The sequence below is a fragment of the Sorex fumeus genome, unplaced genomic scaffold (genome assembly GCF_029834395.1).
Source record: "Sorex fumeus unplaced genomic scaffold, SorFum_2.1 ptg000003l, whole genome shotgun sequence".
In the NCBI taxonomy this organism is placed as follows: domain Eukaryota; kingdom Metazoa; phylum Chordata; class Mammalia; order Eulipotyphla; family Soricidae; genus Sorex; species Sorex fumeus.
The window spans coordinates 19,418,882-19,439,665 of NW_026606060.1; the positions used below are offsets into that span (position 1 = coordinate 19,418,882).

Genomic DNA, 20,784 nt, shown 5'->3' on the forward strand with positions numbered 1-20,784 from the left:
ACAAGGCACATCCAAGCACCACTGGGTAAAGCCATGGTGGCCCCAAGCACTGCTAATCCTTAGCACCTACCTCACAGGAAATTGCTCTCGGCACCCAACACTGCTAGGGAGGCCCTTCCCTAACCAACCCCCTCCCTCGCCCCCCCCCCCCCCCCAAATTTGAAACAGTCTCTATGTACTTATTAGAATGGTCAAAAACCTGAATACTGATAAGACCACCGCTGGTGAGGATGCGAATAAGAACTCTCGTGTACTGGTGGTGAAAATGCAAAAAGGTAAAGTGCTATTTGGAAGCGGCGTGACAGCCTCTTATTAAGCAGACATACTCTTACCAAGGATTTGGTAATTATACATCTTAATATTTATCCATGTCCCATATGCCTGGCTATAAGCACCTCTTTTTTTTCCAAGGCCAAATATAAAGTATCTAGGAACAGCTACACCTTGAATGTTCACTGTACATGACAATCTACAATGAAACCAAGTGTTAAAGCAGAAATTTATTAAAATCCTTTATATAGTGTTTTACAGACAGAAAAAAAATGTACTGTCCTCAACATTCAGGCAACCAACTATGTGCAAAAGTGTAAGACAGATGCTTTGGCCGCCATCTCCCACTTGCCCCCAAGAGATAATGTTTCAACTCTTAGAAATGCTGCATTTATTTATTACTCCACATCTCGAAACCTCTCCAGAGAGTGAAGACACATGAGCAGAGAACCTTCTCCAGAAGGCACTGCTTCAATCAGATGTAGTGCAAGAGACACAGAAGAGAGCGGCTTGCAGGAGGGCACAGGCTGGGGAGGGGCCGTGAGACGGGCCTGGGACCCACCTCAGCCCTAGCTACGTAGTGTGGCCAGCCGGGACTGCATGGCTTCCAGGGCCTCTTCCTCCTCCTCCTCATCTTCTGAGGCAGCCATAGCCCCTAGAGGTTCAGGTTCTGGAAGGGCATCGGTGACTTTACTAGGTGCTTTCCCCAGGGCCCCTGAGAAGAAATCACAGATTCACAAATTGATCTTTTAAGAAAGTGTTCCCTCATGGTCCCTGCCTTTGGTCCTGGTTTAGTCTTCAAGAAACAGAAACGTGGCAAATAAAAAGCTGTTTTGATGCATTTTCACTGTGACAAATATGTAAATACCTTGTAGTGATTCCCCTCCCCAAAAAAAGGTGTGATATAACTAAGGTTTCATTGTCTTTTTCAATAGGAGTCACATTTGCTGGTGCTGAGGGTGCCCAGAGGTGCTGAGCCCTGCCATGCACGCCAGACCTCACACATAACTCTACCATTTGAGTCATACTTGGTCTTGAAGAGGGCCAGGGATATGAGTCAGAGTTTTAGATGGAAGGGGCCAGACAGACAGAATGGTAGGGTCCCACTTTTCAAGCGCTGACCCAGGTTCAACCCCCAGCACTGCCAGGAGTGATCCTATGGCACTGACCCAGGGGTAAGCCCTGGGCACCACCGGATTTTAAATCTCTACTTAAATTCCTAAGTATTAATGCTTAATTTTCAAGATCCATGAAGCTAATCTTATGAGTAGAAATAAATTCTTAATCTTTACAAAGAAATTTTTGGAATGTTTATTTCTGGTTATTTTTAAAGTGCTGATGAGGAATATTTTAGATTACACCCAGCAGTGTCAGAACTTCCTGGCTCTGCTCAGAGGTCACTCCTGGCAGTGCTTGGGGTACCACATAGGGGTCAAAGCATGTGGAAAGCAAGTACGTAACTCTTGAACTGTCTTTCCAGCCCTGACTTTTAAATTTTCATTGTAGATTAAATCTCACAGTTACAAGTGTTAACATTTATGGGTCTTGCATAGAAAATTATTACATCTTCACCACTCCCAAAGAGCCCAAGATCCTCCACCACTGCTCTCTGTCACGTCTAATCTGACTGTTCCTTCTCCCTCCACTGCCTGGAAATCTATTTTGTAATCAAAGACCAAGGATTTGTCATCATTCGGTACTGTCTTTTGTTTTGTTTTGTTTCTCTATAGACCAGAAAAGAGAGAGATGGTTTGTTATTTGTCTCCCTCTGGCTCACTTTGTTTTACTTGGTGTTCTCTGGTTCTAGCCGAGTTGCAATGAAAATTTTCATCATGAAGCTACACCATATTTCATTGTGTATATATACCACAAACTCTTTATCCATTCATTTGTTGTTGGATATTTCGCTTATTTCCATATCCCAGCTCTTGTATACCAAGTGCTACAATGAACCTAAGTATGTATCTATCTTTTTGAATTAATGCTTTTGTGTTTCTGGGGGTACAAGTCAAGAAGTGGAATCACTGGGTCATATGCAAGTGAAAAAGTGACCCCAATTTTTTCCCCAGAAATCGCCACACTATTTTCCACAAAGACTGAAGCAGATGACATTCTCACCAAAGTGAAAAGGGATCCTTTCCCTCAAATATCCAACAGTGTTTCTAGTCTTTCTGCTATAATGGTATGTCACTGTCATTTTAATTTGCATTTCCCTGAGAAAAGACAATATCATTTCATATGCCTACTGGCTCTTTTTAAGTCCTTTCGGGGAAAATATCTGTTCATTTTCTTTCCCCATTTTCCGATAGGGTTACTGTTTGTGGCTGAATTTTGCAAGTGCACTACATATCTAAAATATATGCCCTTTATCTGATGTATCGTGTGCAAATATTTTCTCCCATTAATAGAGTATCTTAATTTTAGCCCATCTTTATTTTGCCACACAAAACTTTAACTTTGACATAGCCCCATTTGTTTATTTTCTTTGACAATAGAACCAAATCATTAAAAACAATTCTGAGGTCCTCTTCGTGGAAAGTCTGGCCTATGCTTTTCCCAGTGGATTCTGGTCTAATAGAGCAATGGCAGCGCATTAATACTGGGAGACTCTTAACACCCTGCTCTCTTACTGGAGGTTGCAGATATAGTTGTGGTACCAGAGATTATCACACACCACAAAACAGGGTACGTGGGAACTGAACTATAGGCCTTTGCATGCAAGCAGGTACCCTACTTCTAAGCCACATCCCTGAAGGTCTTTGACAGCTATTACCAAATTCCTTTCAAGAAAGTCTTATGATAGTGCAAGCTCCCAATAGCAGTGTGTGAAGAGCATACTTCCATTTCCCATTTTTTTAGGAACTTTAAAAACACCTTTTAGCTTTGTGTTTTAATCAAGATGGTTATGGATTTACTCACTTAAAAATTACAGGGGCTACTCCCTAAGGTGCTGGAGTGTGGTATGCAGTACTGGGAAGTAAACCCAGGGCCTTGCACATGCAAAGCATGTGCCCTACCAATGAGCCACATCCCTGGCCCACACATTTTCTGTGGTGAGGGCAGGGCAGGGGGGGTCACACCCAGCACTTTTTTAGTGCTTGGGGTTAGTCCTGGTGGTGCCTGGGGACCCATGCAGTACTGGGGACAGAACCTGGGACTCCCAAATGTAAAGCATGTTTTGCATGTGCTCAGTCTGTTGAGCTACCTCTCCAGTGTCCATACTTATTTAAGAGATAACTTAGATACATCTAAAATAATAAAAAGTTAAAGCCCAAAGAAAAAGCTAGATAATTTAGTTGAGTGCAGGAAAAATATCACAAAAACAGAAACAGAGAAGATGAATCTCTAGGTGATACCTGCTGTAATTTCAAACAGAATTTTGTCGATTTCCATTTCTGCTGCTTCTTCCATTTCTTCCTGATCGTCCATACTTTCAAAAGTGTCCTCTAACATCTCTTCTATGATCCCAGCCTAAATACAGAATAAATCATGTCACTGTTGTGCCCAACAGACACTTTTCTATAGGTCCAGTACCAACTGAGCACTAATGAGCCATGTACAGCCCAGGTCACAGAAACACACTGAATGTTGTCTTCTAAGCAGAAAGGCAAAAGGTCGAAGGGAAACTGCTCTTTACATTAGTACCAAGACTGAAGACAGGGGCCTCAACACATTAAGAGCAGAGCTTCACAAAGTAAAACAAACCAGAATGGCCAGACTTGGGTACAATTTGCTGATAGATGAGCATATGTGTCCTGAATTGTCTTGGAAAGTATCTGCTCCAACACTGCAAAACAGAGTCTGAATACAAGAGCTGAAACAAACACTGAAGTCAAAACTGACACTATGATCAAGAGCAGAGTGGAAATCCATGGAAACCCCAAAAGACTGAAGAGTACTTCACATGTCTGGGTTGTGGCTTGTGTACAGTCAATCCTGGATCGGACAGGGATCAGTTAATTCACCGTAGTCATTTACTGATCATTTACTCCCAAGAGAATTGATAAGACGCTTCTGAACTCAACAAAGTAATTCCCAGATGCTGCTACAAGTCCTGAGTCTGGCAGCTTGCTGCCAGCCAGCCAGTCAGCTTCCTCTGTCCTCAAGGCAGTACTGCACCACTGTGGGACCCAAGGAAATTGCTGGTACAATAAGCTGGTCCTACAGCTGTCCTTAGCAGAAAGCTCAGCTTCCAGAGAGGTCTTCCTGATAGTTCTTTGTTTTCCATCTTTCAGTGCTGAAAGAGCAGGGTGGGAGTTAGGGGGAGGTGCAGACATCCCTGAGCGTAACAAGTAGGAAATGAGTGGCTGTAGAAATGGCTTAAAGTTGCCAGAAAAATTCTGACTGCTTTGCAACCTGCCAGACTGAGTCCCTTGCTTTATACCATAATGTATCAGTAATTCAAAGGGTCAACAGGTAACCCAGCTCCAGCTCTGACTCCCCTGCACTTAGTAAGGACACACTGTCTCTGACCATGCCAGTGGGACTGGATCTAAAGCAAACCCTCTCCTGCCTACTTCCCTACTCCCAAATCAAGCATGTAACAATGACGGGATTCTAACTTGCACGATATTCTGCCCATTATCAGGCCCTTTCTCCAACCAAAAGGAACAAATTCCATCCAAGGTCATAGGGTGGAACTCTGGCCTGGGTGAATGGATGTGCTAGTTACATGCATGAAAAACGTTCAATGCATACTCACTAGTTAGGAGTTCAGTCAAATCCTTACTATAACAGTCCTTCACAAACTGAAGAAAGTCATTCTTCATTCATTCACTCACTCAGTTTAAATGCCCCCTCTGTGTTGGATTACACTGGTTTGTCCTTCCCCCTCCCCCATGCCCTCCAGCTTAGGTTTATTGAGTTACACCCATCACAGTGCTCGCGAGGCACACCAATTACATTAGGCTTTCCTAATCCTCTGTGTTTATCTTTAACCTCTCTTTTGTTGCTCTTCTTCCCCTGTTAATCACAAATATCCCCAAATCAAATCCTGTAACCTGTAGGTCAAATCTTCTGAGGGCTCTGGATTTTGTAACTGTAAGTGAAATATTACTTTTTCTTTTATGTCCTTGTTATAGTTTAGAGCAATGTCCTTTTTGTACAGACACAGGAAGACAGTTAATGCTATGCTTTTGTAACATGGGAGTTAATTGACTCCAAATAATATTTACTCCTGGGCATCAGTCATATTTACCTGACTTAAGCCTCAGTTGCTCTTAGTTCCGAACACTCCAAAAGAGAGGTCTCAGTCAGGGACTTGGATGGAGAGAGTAAGCCGTAAGCTACCTTGGCGCGAAATAAGAAGTATACTAAGAGCATAGTCACAGAACAAACTGTAACGACTCAAAAAGAACTGAATAAGACCCTGCTGTGGGAAAGACTAACCTGGCCTGAAGACTGTAGTATGGGATATATATCGCAAAATTTCCCCAGGAAGAGCCACCCTTTAAGTTTAATGTATCTCTATGTTCATACAAAATGACTAGAAATAAAAGAAGGAAATTTAGTATAATTGTTTAATATGATAACTAGTTAAGGAAAGGAAAGAGCAATATGCCTTTAGATAGAATCCTGCCCTTGAGCAGATCTCCTAGTAATCTAGAATGCTGAGTTCTAGAATGAGCTTTTCTCCTTGAGTAAATTCCCTAAAAGCACTTCCCCTACAGGAAGGGCTTTACATCTGTTCACTGTTATAATGCTCAACCACACTTATGTGTAAATGCTACCTCCAACCCTTCACAATTTCTATACAGCTAACGATTTCTAGATAACTAATGCTGTGAGACTTGAATAAACAGCCACTGATTATCAATCAGCCTGGTGATTCCCGTTCCTTCGTCCATCACCACTGACTGGCTGGGAGGACAGAGATTCCGCCTTTAATGCACCAAGGGAATACTCGGGTCACTGCAAGATGGTGACTCCCCAAAATAGTGACACCTCTGTGCCACACACAAAGGCCCTGGTGACTAGACTCAGCACTGCAGAGTCCTGGACGATCAGTACTTAGGCACCAGACAAAGCCATATCTGGAAGTCCTCCCTGGGGAGTAGCAACATGATTTGGATGACTGAACTTTGTGCCCTAAGTATGCAAGGCATGTGTTCAAGTCCTTTGAGCCACCTCCCCAACCCTATAAACAACAGTCAAGCTCATACATTTACGTATGATCTATTGCTGCTTTTACACTACAAAGCAGTTACAAGAATCATGAGCTACAAGCATAAGACATATTTTCTAACTTTTTACACAAAAAAGGCTCGCCGATCAAAGGCCTCCCTTACCAGTTTCATGATGTCTCCAGAGCAGAGAAAGAAACAAGGCTATTTTTCTGTGTTAGGGTTCACCAACCCTAGCTCCCTCACCCGTAACCAGTTGTTCCTGGATCCCCACTGAGCCCCTATTGCTGAGCACACTTGAATTTTAAGGAGCAGACTGGAAATTGCAGTTAGCCTCTGCCATGCTCAGTTCTGGTTTCAATATAAAAGTAGTGCTCTGTTCTTAAAATCATTTCCACCAGCCAAGAGTGGTCTGTCCCTTCCCCCCCGACCCCCAGCCCAAGCCAGGCCCTGCCTCTCACAGGCTACCTTCCGACTACCTTCATCATCTCTTTGGACAGCTCCCGCATGGTAGCCTGGATTTCTGGGATCTTCACAAGACTCTGCATGGCCTTCATCACGTCTGTGCTCTTTTGCAGGGAGCCAGCCACTCGCAAAACAGCTGACAGAGAAAGGAGGCAGTTATTCAAGGCAGAGGAGGAAAAAGGAAAGAAAATCAAATTACCATCAACTCCCCCCCCCAAAAAAAAGGCAGTAGCTGTAGGATTTGTGAATCACTGAAATATATTAGGAAACTAATTTTAGGTTAAAAAAAAAAGGAACAAACACATTTCTGTGCTGGCTAACCAAGAGAACAACTTGTCTAAATCGTGGCTATTGGCCAGCTCTAAGACAAACCCTCAGCTGACCAACTCTGTTAAGTGTCAAAGGCCAGTCTTCGACCAACCCTTGGGGAAGGACTAGCTAAGGACATCTGTAACAGCCAGAAACAACTCACCAGGGAGGAGCCACTGGTGGCCTTGCCGGGCCCATACAAGGAAACACAAGGCTATGGGGACCTGGGCTGCAATCCTAGAACACACTTAAAAACTGGGCTGCTCTGTGAGAAACTGCTTGCTGGTAATCAGGATACTGAGAAATCCAATGAGTTAACCAGTGTGGCAGCATAAGGTGGTTAGAGTTCCTCACCAGAGAAATTTTTCTGTCGTCTGAGTTTATGTAAAAATGCCCTCCTGTTGATCATCGATTTGCTCGAGCGGGCCCAGTAACGTCTCCATTGGAGACTTTGTTGTTACTGTGTTTGGCATATCGAATACATCACAGGGAGCTTGCCAGGCTCTGCCGTGCGGGCGAGATACTCTCGGTAGCTTGCTGGGCTCTCCGAGAGGGGCGGAGGAATCGAACTCGTGAGTTTATGTACACATTCTATATTCTTTTTTTTTTTTTAAGCTTTACTTATTTTTGCTTTTTGGGTCATACCCAGCGATGCTCAGGGGCAACTCCTGGCTCTGCACTTAGGAATTACTCCTGGTGGTGCATGGAGGACCCTATGGAATGTTGGGGACTGAACTCAGGTCAGCTGTGTGCAAGGCAAACGCCCTACAGCCTATGCTATCACTCCAACCCCTCTATATCTTTTGTAAGTTGTACAAATAATCACCATCCTCCCCAAAACTTCTTTAGCATGTCAAAAAAAAATGGTACCCTCCAAATCTGCTCTGGAATTTCATCTCTCTCTCCTCTCTCCTCTCCTCTCCTCTCCTCTCCTCTCCTCTCCTCTCCTCTCCTCTCCCTCTCTCTCTCCCTCTCCCTCTCCCTCTCCCTCTCTCTCTCTCTATATATGTATATATATATGTAAATACATATATATGAACAGTCTTCTCAGAACTTTGTCTCATGAAATATGTATATATACATATGTATATTATATAAACTTGCATGCATACATACACACACACACACACACATACCCCAAGCTGTTCACCAGAAAAGGCACAGTCTTCTCCAGCAATGCACACAGTGCATAGCTAAAGCAAGAGTCACTAGTTACCAATTACCAGTTACCAATTACCTCTACCTCAGTCCAGCCTCTAGGAAGCTTTATCAAGGGAAAACAAGAGATAAGGAAACAAGGGTAGACAAGGAAATGCCCGACTGACATATATGTAGTGTTTTGTAATCTTTGTAAATGAATCAGAAATTTGTTACTGACAGAAATTCACTCTGTTATTAGCATTGGGATGGGAAAATAAAATATTTCTTTTTAGTAGAACTACAGAGATGTGCCAGAATCTATATGCCTGAAATAAGCAATAAATTATATATGCCAATACAAAATAAAATTATGAATTTTAAAAGATTAAAGTTACTATTGTTATAAAGAGGTAATGGAAAGAAGAAAGTAGGCAAAACTAGAGCAAATTATAACAGCAAACAACGAAAAGTTTTATGACGATTTCAAGTGCTTCTGCATAGGATGACATGTCTATTTTTTCAGTCAAAATTTCTTCTTGCTGGGGGACTGAAGGAATAACTCAGTGGCTCACAGTGCTTGCATGATAAGCATAAGGCCTTAAATCAGATTAATTACTAAGCATTTCATTACAAAGAATGTCTCTCACACACATACATACATACATACACACACATACTCAGAGAGAGAAACATGTTACCAAAGGAGATACAGACAGCAAATAAGTAAGTGAAAAATAAGTTCTTAATTATTAGCCATTAGAGAAATTCAAATTAAAACTCACCAGATAGGTCTATCTGATAGTTCTACATACCTCCCCACTCCCCTTAGAATGTTTAAAAAAGTGACCTACCAAATGTTGAAGAGGGTGCCAAACAAAACAAAAATACTGCATCTCTCAAACACTGGCACTAAAGTTTACGCAATAGACTTATCTCCTTCATACTTTTGAGCACTTGCATTGTTTTCACATCTTGGCTACTGTAAATAGTGCTGCAAAGAACATAGGTACACAAATAACTTTTCAGATGAATGTTTTTGTGTTCTGGGGGTAGATGCACAGAAGTGGAATTCCTGAATCATATGGAAGTTCCAGTAATAATGTTTTGAGACTTTTCCAAAGAGGTTGCACCATGCAACAGTGAATTAAGAATTTCATTTCTACCACATGCCCCCAGCACTGATTATTTCCTTTCTTTTTCACATAGACCATTTTTGCTGGTGTGAAGTAAAAATAATTCTTTACTATACTTACACAAATTTAACTGACAATAGAAGTTACAAGAATATTCTTCATATGACCTTCCTATCCATTAAAAGCACAAAGGTTAAGACTCACTCAGTGGTAAAGCAAAACTTGTAATTAAGAGGAAGTGAGTTTGATCCTCAGAACCAATTGGCCTAAAAGGTAAATTTGTTCCCCAGAACTGAATGAGACTTGTATAATCCTGGGGAACACTGCTGTTTGGGACCCCCCAAAACCACTAGTGTGCAATTACCAGAAAGCTTTAATCAAGCTCAACCAAACACTGTGACCCTGGCAAGCTCCACAACTAAAGTGTATGAAAGGAGTACAGTAATGTGTGAGAGAACCACAACTGTGTGGAAGTCCCTGCTCACTGTAACAGCAATAACAAAAACAAAATGGAGCATGGCAGAAGAAAGAAATGCTATGAAAATAGAACTTAAAGGAATTTCTTAGGGAAACAAAGCTAAGAAGAGTGTACTGCTACAGGGATAGGATAACCATTTTGTGTTATTCTTAAATATCCATTTTTTTACAACATATAAGACAGTATTCATTTGAGTAACTAGAAGAGAAATATGACACAAATGGAAACAATCTGTTAGGGAGACATACACATATGTTGATACTGTACTTTGTTTCTGAGAGAAAAGACCACATCATTTGAAAAAGACAATGGTGCTCTTTTAGAATTTGAATCTGTGAAGCATTTAGAACCAGGTAATAAACATAATGAACAAGTAACACATCCATACACACAATACATATATTGAGATTATGATTATTTAGTAAATATTTTAAAAACTGAATTTTAATCCTGAATATACGATCACAATTAAAAATTCTATTTCAGGGACTGAAGGAATAGTATAGGAGTTAAGGCCTTTGCCTTACATATGTCCGATTCTAGTTTAATTGCCAACATCACATTTGGTTCCCAAGCACCACCAGGAGTGATTCCTGAGCTATAGTCAGGAAAAAGCCCTGAGCACAAGTGGGTGTGGCACCAAAACAGAAAAACAAAAATTCCCAAAGACCAAAAGTATTTAAAAAGATTTAAATACCAAGATAGGATGTGTAGCTCACTTCTAGAGTGTTTGCCTTGAATGTGTGAAGCCCTGGGTTCAATCCTTGGGCCCAAATCGCAAAATGAATTAATGCCAAGAGCCAAGGATGTGACTCAATGATAAAATTCATTACAGGCATGCATGGAGCCTGGATTCAATCCCAAGCACCGCACACATACACACAGAATTAAATGCCAAATAAATGGAAAAGTCTAGCTCTATTTGTTGTGTCTTAGGCCTTGAAATATAGATCTGGATGATTAATAAATACGTATATTTATTACATATATGTATACTGTATCTCGCCTGCACGGCAGGGCCTGGCAAGCTGCCCGTGACGTATTCGATATGCCAAACACAGTAACAAAGTCTCCAATGGAGACGTTACTGGGCCCGCTCGAGCAAATCAATGATCAATGGGAGGGCCTTTACCTTTTACCTTTTATAAATAATATACATTGTGAGACTAATAAAAGCAAAGTACAGCACATCTAATTGTACTTTAATAGTAGCAGCTGACAGATATGAGATCCAAGGCAAAGACACCTTGAATATTTTGGTAAGTTTTTTTCCTGTAGTAACCCTGTATGTATTTTTAATTATATCAAAAATTAAGAGAAATGGCTTAATTCAATGAGTCAGTTTAAATTTCACAGTATTACTTTTTCACCTCAAAGATCCATACATTGGGGGCCACAGCGACAGTACAACAAATAGAGCATTTGCCTTGCATGCGGCCAACCTGAATTCAATCTCCAGCATCCCATATGGTGTCCTGAGCAATGCCAGGAGTAATTCCTCAGTGCAGAATCAGGAGTAACCCATGAACATCGCTGGGTATGACCCAAAAACCCAAAAGAAAAAGAAAATTCAAAAGATCCATACTTTGGGGCTGCAATGATAGTATAGTGGGTAAGGCACCACCTTGCACACAGCCCACCTGGGTTCGATCTCCGGCAACCCAAATGGTACCGAGTACCACCAGGAGGAATTCCTGAGTGTAGAGCCAGGAGTAAGCCCTCAGCATGGCCAGGTGTATCCCCAACCCCCCCAAAAAGTTTCATACTTTGAAAACTTACTTTCAAGTGTTCCAATCCAAGTACAGAAAGAAAACAAAATAAGAGAAAAAGGAAAATCCTCAGCAGCTATCTAGGAGCAGCACTGCCTAGCCAGGTCCCCCCTTTTCACTGCCTGCACCTAGATGCAGGCTAAATGCCTTTCTAGACGCTGTCCCACTACCTCCAGGGCTTGGAGCTCTTATTTACTCTTTACCACAAAAACCATACTATTGCTTCACCTTTTTATTTTTTAATGGAAAAATCTGTACAACCAATTGTGCAACCATCACCAACCATCCATCCCCAGAACTTTTTCATCATCCCCAGCTTAAGTTCTCTGCCTATTAAACTTTTAACTCCAATTCCCCATCCCTGACAGTGACCACTCTATAAATCTATTTTATCCACCTCATAAAAGTTGAACCATACAGTATTTTCATTTCTGTGATGGACATATTCCATTTAGCATCAAGACTTTTATTCATGTTGTAATGTGTCACAATTTCATATTCTATCATGTATGCAGACTGCACTTCACTTACCCATTCAAGCTTCAACAGATACCGGCTGTTACCTTTTCTTATTATAAATAAGGCTATAAACATGCAAATATCTATATGTTCCTGACTTCAAGTCTTTTGCATGTGTAACCAGAAGTGAAACCAATGAACCACATGGTAATTCTACTTCCTGCTCCACCTTTCAACTTCTCTCCTAACTTTCTGCCCCAATCAAAACATACTCTTCATCTGTCTAATTCCGCAAGAAGCTGCTGTCAAAAACTGTCATGTGCTAATCATTATGATATATTAATAGCACTTAACTCATTACCTCTGGGTACTCTTGTCAAACTGAATCACATGCTGTTTGCTGAGCACAGCCAGAAACATTTCACCTGTGCCTTTGTGCACCTTAACCCTTCTACTCAGGTGCCTCCCTGGTTCTCCCTAACTAATTTTCATCCCAACTCCCACAGTGTCAAAAACTATGCACGCTGAAGATTGTGTGTTCGCAGGCTCTCAGGACGGCTCTGTCTCACTGCCCGCGTTCGGTGCTCTTGAGCCACTGTGTGTGGCCTGGATCAGGACTGCTGTTGGCAAAGGCACGAGAGCCAAGCTGGTTGTTCTTCCTTGCAGTTTATTCCAATCCTCTCTTCATTCACTCCTGTCTCCCCTCTCCTCTCTCTCCAACCCCCTTATCTCTCCAGACTGACACTAAACCTAGTCAGGTAGCCAAATCTAAGAAAGCCCTTCCTGAGGGCCCACCAAGTTCAAAGGGAACACCAACCAGAATATTCCAAAGCCCTTTCTGACTGCCCAAGGGCAAAATACCTCCTAAGGTGTCTTTCTCTTTTCTTCAGTCCAATAACTATCAACATATCAATACTAGCTATTTTTTGTATGGACACAGTAAGAGATAACATTGAGACTTGTAGGGCAGCTCTCCTGGGAACATCTTGCCACAGACTCAGACTCAGACTACAGATCTCAGGCCAGATTAATCATTTCTAACCCTAGCAGGGTCCAAATCTTCTTATTACTTTTTGGATCATGCCAGCATTTGTCCATGACCAAGATCTTAACTTATAGTTAAGCATTTATGGCGCTTTGGCCAGGCCCATCTCGATGCCAGAGTGGCACAAAGCTTACCACTTGCCCTGGTTCCATCCAGTCTCTCTCGTTGGGACCCTGCTTTTGGGGGTGGGAGGAAGAAAGGGCGTCTGAAGCTTAGGTGAGAGAACAGATACCCAGGAGGGAAATATCACTGAGAGTCACATTACAAAAGCATGTCTTCTTGTGTCCATACAAAAAAGGACATTGCTCTGAATAAACTATGCAAAGAACTTAGGGAGAAGAGAAAAACATTATTTACAAGTCAATAGAGCACAAAGAAAGAAGTTACAAATAAACACAGAGGAATGGGAGCACTGTAATGGGAGCAACCCAATAAATCTAAACTACCTGAGGCTATGCAGGAAGGACAAAACAGTGTTATCCTACACCACAGCATTTCGTCTGTACCTCAAGAGCACCTCAATGTAATTGTCAGGAGGAATCCTTGATCTCTCATTGGCTGTAAAACTATTTTTTTCACCTCCCCACTCATCTTTCCCCATGCTCTCAGGTGCCCAGACCTCTCACACATCTGTGTTTTGAGTGCACAGTTATTTTCAGCCCCAGGGCCTGAATATACACTAGTACCTGGGTAGAAAACAAACCCACCCTCCACAAACAAAACTCACTCTTCTCTAGTTATCAATGGTATCTGAGGAAAGCCATTAACTGCATTTTCTTTATCATGCTTATCAGACGTTGAAAACTGGAAAAATCCTTTTTTTTTTCCATGTTCTTATTTTATTACACCATTTTAGATTTTTATATCACTGTCACTCCTGTTCATCGATTTGCTCAAGGAAAGGAATACATGGACAAAAAAAAAAATCAAAACAGTAACCCAACTTATTACTGTGTTTGGCATATCGAATACATCACAGGTAGCTTGCCAGGTTTTGCTGTGAGGGAGAGATACTCTCAGTAGCTTGCCGGGCTTATCGTTTTTTGTTTGTTTGTTTGTTTGTTTGTTTTGGTTTTGGAGCTTGGAGGAGTTGATTTTGGGGGCCACACCCATCAGTGTTCAGGGTTTACTCCTGGCTCTGTGCTCACAGATCATTTCAGGCGGGCTCAGGAGACTTGAATACAAAGTCAATACCCTACACAACGTACTATTGCTCCAGTCCTAAATGTGTGTTAATTTGCTTTTTACCCCGTATCAAGAAAAGAATGAAAGCATCTATAAGATTTCCCATCTCATCCTGAGTGCCCAGCAATATATCTGGCACATAATAGAAGCTAAAAGAAATACATTCGTTAAATTAGTTAACATTCTATTATTTGTACCTTAGTCTATTTGCCTGAGAAGATTGGGAATGGTCTCATGAAACTTATATAGCCTTCCCCACTCTACTCTCATGCCTCTCTTTCCCTCCTTCTCTCTCAATAAAGAAGGTAGGAAGGGGTGTGTGTGAAGGGGATGGTAGAAGGAGTTCTGAGAAACACTGCAAGGGGACTGGAAGCATAGCTCAGTGGGCTGGAGCATGAGCTGCACACAGGAAGCCCAGGCTCAATCCATGGCATGACATGGTCCCTCAACCACTACCAGGAATGTCTCCCAAGCACTGAGAGCAGCCCCTAAGTGCTGATGAAGGTGGCCTCAGAAAAAAACAAAAGGGAAACAGAACAACACAAGAATCACAAGAATATTTCAAAAAAGACAAGAGGGAAAAAAGATTTGATTAAAAAATGATATTGCATTCCTAAAATAACAACAGCATGATATCCCTATATGGGGTCTGGGAGGGTTTGGTCTTTTGGGATTTTATTTTTTTTTTTTTTTTTGGCTTTTTGGGTCACACCCAGTGATGCGATGTTGGCTCACACTCAGGAATTACTCCTGGCAGTGCTCAGGGGACCATATGAGATGCTGGGGATGGAACACAGTCAGCTGCATGCCAGGCAAATGCCCTACCCACTGTACTATCACTCCGGCCCCTATACAGGTGTTTTTGGAAGCCATTCTTGTAAACTGAGCTGGCCAAAATAAAGAGTTCAACAGAACAAAAGGAAAATAAAGTTGAGGAAATTTCTCAGTAAACAAGAGATAAAAATGATGATGGAAAGAATAATATTCAGAACCTACATTTCTAACAACTACCATACTAACAACCACAGAAACACGGAATGAAGCCTCACAACCACTCTAGGGAAAAAGTGCTATTGCTATTTTCAAAATGAAGCAAAAGAAAAGAAACTAAAGGACACATATTTTTAAAAATGCAAAAACTAAAATATTTTCTTCCTTTTTTAGAATATAAGCTAGAGTGGAAAGGAAAGGAATACATGGACAAAAAAAAAAATCAAAACAGTAACCCCTGAGCACGGCCAACTGTGGCCAAAATATCGATATATATCCTAGATGGCCCAAATACCTGGGAAGTTAATGAGGACAGAAAGACCAACCAAGAGTTTTGTAGAGACATTTGCATTCAACTGTTAAAAGTGGAGAAAATACCCATACTCTTACATCATAAATTCAGATCTAAAGATTAAAACTTAGAAATTAACAATGTTAAAAGAGAAATAGTGGGAATGGGACTAGAGAGTTCTACAGAGGTGAAGCTGCTGCTTTGCACACAGCTGACTCTCATTCAATTCTTGACACTGAATATGGTTCCCTGAGTACCCCTGAGCAAAAAGCCAGGTACAAGCCCTGAGTACACCCCAAAGCCTGAATAAAGGAAAAGGGTTGGATGAGATCATCTGAGGCAAAATGTGAAGACAGAAGAGAGAAAATCTATAACAAAGACCTAGAGCACTTTAACACTTAAAAATATGAGCAGATCTTTTACAATTCTATTGTGATCCAATCATGCTGATATAAGGATAATAGTCTTTTACTTATATGCAATTCAGAAAGAGCTTCTGTTATATTTACTACAAAAAGGACATACAATGGAAGAAACATAGATTAGTCTGACAAAAGTGCTGGTATAAAACCTACAGTAAAAAAGAACTCTCAGGGCTAGAGAGTTCAGTGGCTACAGTGGGTAGGGCCTTTGCCTAGCATGCAGCCGACCCATGCTCGATCCCTGGCATCCCATATGGTTCCCTGAATACCACCAGAGGTAATTCCTGAGTGCAGAGCCAGGAGTAACCCTTTAGCATTGCGGATGGACCCAAACTAAAAACAAACAAACAAACAAAAAACCCCACTCATCCACTGTTAAGGGAAATACAAAGTAGTAAAGTCTCTTTGGAGAACAATTTTCAAATCCTAGGAAAACATAGTCCAGTGGGTAGGGCGTTTGCCTTGCACACAGCCAACCCTGCAGACCCGGGTTTGATTCCTCCACCCCTCTTGGAGAACCTGGCAAGCTACCAAGAGTATCTCGTTTGCAGGGCAAAGCCTGGCAAGCTACCCATGACGTATTCGATATGCCAAACACAATAACAATAAGTCTCACAATGGAGACGTTACTGGGCCCACTGGAGCACACTGATGAACGACAGGAGGACAGTGCTACAGTGCAGGAAAACATAACCCAAGCTTCTTTTTTCCCCTCCTGGTTCTTGAGCCACACCCAGCTGTGCTTAGGTCTTATTCCTGGCTCTGTGCTCAGGGGTCACTTCTGGCAGGCTCAGGGGAACCTACATGGTTCTAGGGATCAAAGCCAGCCAGGACCACTGATCCCAGTGGTGGAGAATGGGCATGGTGGAGGGATGGGTGTTTGATAATTGTATAACTGAAACCCAAGCACAAAAATTTTTAAGTCTACAACTGTATCTCATGGTGTTTCACTGAAAAAAAAAAGAAAAAATTCCAGCCAGGGATCAAACCCAAGTCAACCACATGCAAGGCAATAACCTTACCTGCTGTACTATCATTCCAGCCCAACCCAAGTTACTTTTAACCTAACATTTCTACATTTAGATATATGTGTCCTAAACCAGGAATGGGGAACTCTTTTTTCTGCCAAAGCCACTTAGATATATATCAGCATCATTTGTGGGGGATACAATATAAGTAGAGAGGCCACAGGCAGCTAACAAAAAACATATGTGTCTGTCTTGTGACGTCCCAGCCCCAGTCCACGGGGTTTCAAGGACAGACATTCCCCAGCCTGTCTGAAAGAAACCTGGCTAGGATGAAGCCAGAACAGCATGCCTCACATGTTATCACAGCATAACGCACAAACACACACACACACACACACATACACACACACACACACACCCATACACACTCACACCTCCTACACACCCCTTTATGCCTGCCATTTTTTATACAAAACATTCCTAGCAACACTATTAGTAACAGCAAAAGCTCAAACAGTCTAAATGTCCTTTAATGGGGGAAGAGAAAAATAAAATAGCACAGCGGTAGGGTGTTTGCCTTGCGTGCAGCCAGCCCCGCCAAGCCGGGTTCAATTCCTCCGTCCCTCTCGGAGAGTCTGGCAAGCTACCAAGAGTATCTCGCCCGCGTGGAAAAGCCTGGCAAGCTACCCGTGACGTATTCAATATGCCAAACACAGTAATAAGAAGTCTCAAAAAAATCGAGACATTACTGGGCCCGCTCGAGCAAATCGATGAACAACGGGAGGACAGTGACAGTGACTTTCATTCAGTAGCTAAAACTATATTAAGGGTATCTTTCAAAAACAACAATTGTAAGTGGGGGAAAAAAGTATATAAAATATAGTACCATTTATGCAAATTGGGCGGTCCTCATCTGGTAGTGCCAGAAGGGGCCCTTCTTTGAGGTACTCAGGGGACTGTATGATTCAGTAAAACAAAGTCATAAAAATTTTAATTTTCCCATGGTTAACGGAACATGCATATTTTCATCATGTTGCAGGAAAAAAACAAAATAAATATGAAGCATTAATGCTGCCTATAAAAGTCAAGAGTATTTACCTGAGCTTTCAAAGTAACAGAAAAGATTAAGTTATTTCTTCAAGGTACTATTCATATGCTTCTTCAAAAGACATCTATTTAAGTGACATACCTAGTATTAAGAGAGTTGCAGTAATTCTATCATTTTGGCTCAAATAACAGTTTTTAAAATTTAAGAAGATGGGCTAGAGTAACAGTACAATGGTTAAAATACTTGCGTTGCATGAGCCCAACCTGAGCTCTCGCCCCAGCACCACATATGGTCAGCCCCCTGAGCCTGCCAGGAGTGATCCTCGAGTACAGAGCCAGGAGTAAGCCCTGAGCACCACTGGGTAAGTAAAGTAAGTAAAGGCCCTCCCGTTGATCATCGATTTGCTCGAGCGGGCCCAGTAACGTCTCCATTGGAGACTTTGTTGTTACTGTATCTGGCATATCGAATACATCACGGGGAGCTTGCCAGGCTCTGCCGTGCGGGCGAGATACTCTCAGAAGCTTGCCGGGCTCTCCGAGAGGGGTGGAGGAATCGAACTCGGGTCGCCCATGTTGGCTGCGTGCAAGGCAAATGCCCTACCGCTGTGCTATCGCTCCAGCCCACTGGGTGTGGCCCCCAAAACCCCCAAAAGTAAAATAGTACAGAACATGAAATACAAGCAACAGTCATAGCCTGCAGTCTGTAAGCTTCAAGGTGATGGCACCTTACCCAGCTGGTTCTTCATCCCCATGAGCACGGAGTTCATGTGAGCTCTGGAGGCATAGAGCTTGCCCACTGCTTTCCTTGACCTGATCATCTCCTTGGCCAGAACCACACAGACATCCTTCTGACCCTTCTTGGCAGCATCTTTCACAGATCGTTTTACTTTTTCTTCTTCTCTTTGGATGTCTAAATTTACCACAAAAACAGCAAAAGTTAGGGAAAATCAGGAGACTTCCTGGAACATTCTAATTGATATTTACATAGTCTATTAAATAGAAAAACAGATGAAAAAATATGTACACAATAAAAATAACTAATGCAGTGGGTAGCGATTATTTCCAGAAACATTAAAATGATTTAAAAGTTTAAAAAAAAAGTCTTGGGCCATAACAATAGTACAGAGGTAGGGTGTTTGCTTTGCAAGTAGCAGACTTAGGTTTGATCCCCACTATCCCATATGGTTCCCCGAGCCCACTGGAGTCATCCCTGAGCACAGAGCCAGTAGTAATCCCCAAGCATTACCGGGTGTGGCCCCAAATACTCCCCAAAAAAGTCTTAATTCATTCCAGCATCAACCCTAATGTCAAAGTCCTAAATCATTTATCTTGGTCTTATCTAAATGAGATCTGGTTAACACTTGTGGTATAATTCATCCTGCAGAGATAAAGTCCTCTGCAGTCATAAACCCTACAAAACCAAGTTAAGTTATGCACTGTCACAGTTTAGGGATGGCAGGCACAGGACATCCCAAAAGGGAGAAATGGGAAAGAACCAGAAAAGAATGGGACCTAAGGCATCTAAAACCTAGCAAGCAAACTCTGAAATCCTGAAATAATCTCTGACTACCACACTGCTGGTGTCTGTGGACTCCAATGGGTCTGGGTAAGTCACATTGCTCCTCCAAACTCATGTAGCAGAGCAGTCAGTACAATAGCTAAGATCTGGAATCAACCTAATCAATGATGGATTAATTAGATTATGAAGATGTGGTATTTATACACAATGCAATACTATGCTGCTGCAAGGAACAATGAAATGATGCAATTTGCTGCAACATGGTGGGAACTGGAGTATCATGATATGTAAAGTAAGCCAGAAAAAGGAAGACAAATACAGGATAATCTCACTTATCTGCAGAATACAGAATACTGTATGAGAAAATGTCTTGGAGTAGAAGGGGGATACTTAGATTATCCTTGACCCCAGTGTTTAGAAAGGAGATGGAGAAGGAAAGAAATCAAGGGGGGAAGAAGAGAACAAGATTCAGTTATACCAGGTATATGAGTGAGGGATATAGCCATATACCCAAAACACAGAACAGTAAACAAGAGATCTAAGCAGCAACCACTGAAACTCTGTAACATGCATGTCAAGTTGACAGGCAGGTGTGGAGTGGGAGTTGGGATCGGGAGAGAATCTGGAAATAAGGTGGAAGAAAGTTGACACTGGTGGAGGGATTTGTGTTAAATTATTGTATGCCTAAAATGCAACTATCAGTAACTCTGTAAATTATGGCTCTCTAAAATAAAAATTTAAAAAATAAAAAGTTATCTCTATTTAATTTAGTTCATCTATCGATACCACATAAGGTGCTTTGATTTTTACCATCTGGCATATTCACTAAATATGATACCTCTAGGACCATTAATGTTGTGAATGTTTATTTTGTTGTTTGTATTAACCATTTCCTATTTATCTTCTGAGATAAACATATCCACCTTTGAGAATGGCTTATTAAAGTCTGTTATTATAAAACTATTTGCTCCTTTAATTTTATCAAATTTTGCTTCATATATGACTGAACCCCCAATAATTTTTTTAAGGAGTAAAAACATTACTTATATTTACTTACATGTTTATCACTTTCAGCATTCATTCTTTTTGCTTTTTTGGGTCACACCTGGTGCACAGGCGTTACTCCTGACTCTGCACTCAGGAATTATCCCCAGCGGTGCTCAGGGGACCA

General features: G+C 41.7%; 1 protein-coding gene across 1 annotated transcript in view; it reads right to left on the minus strand.

Moving 5' to 3' along the window:
- Positions 1–480: 480 nt before the first annotated feature.
- CHMP3 (charged multivesicular body protein 3) overlaps positions 481–20,784 on the minus strand; it is a 33,860-nt gene continuing 13,556 nt past the window's right edge. Inside the window, exons 3-6 of the mRNA XM_056115754.1 lie at positions 18,825–19,004; positions 6,872–6,993; positions 3,627–3,741; positions 481–985 (exon numbers count right to left, since the gene is read on the minus strand). Coding sequence (XP_055971729.1) covers positions 840–985; positions 3,627–3,741; positions 6,872–6,993; positions 18,825–19,004 — 563 coding nt within the window. The 3' untranslated portion in view covers positions 481–839. The remainder of the gene's footprint in view (positions 986–3,626; positions 3,742–6,871; positions 6,994–18,824; positions 19,005–20,784) is intronic.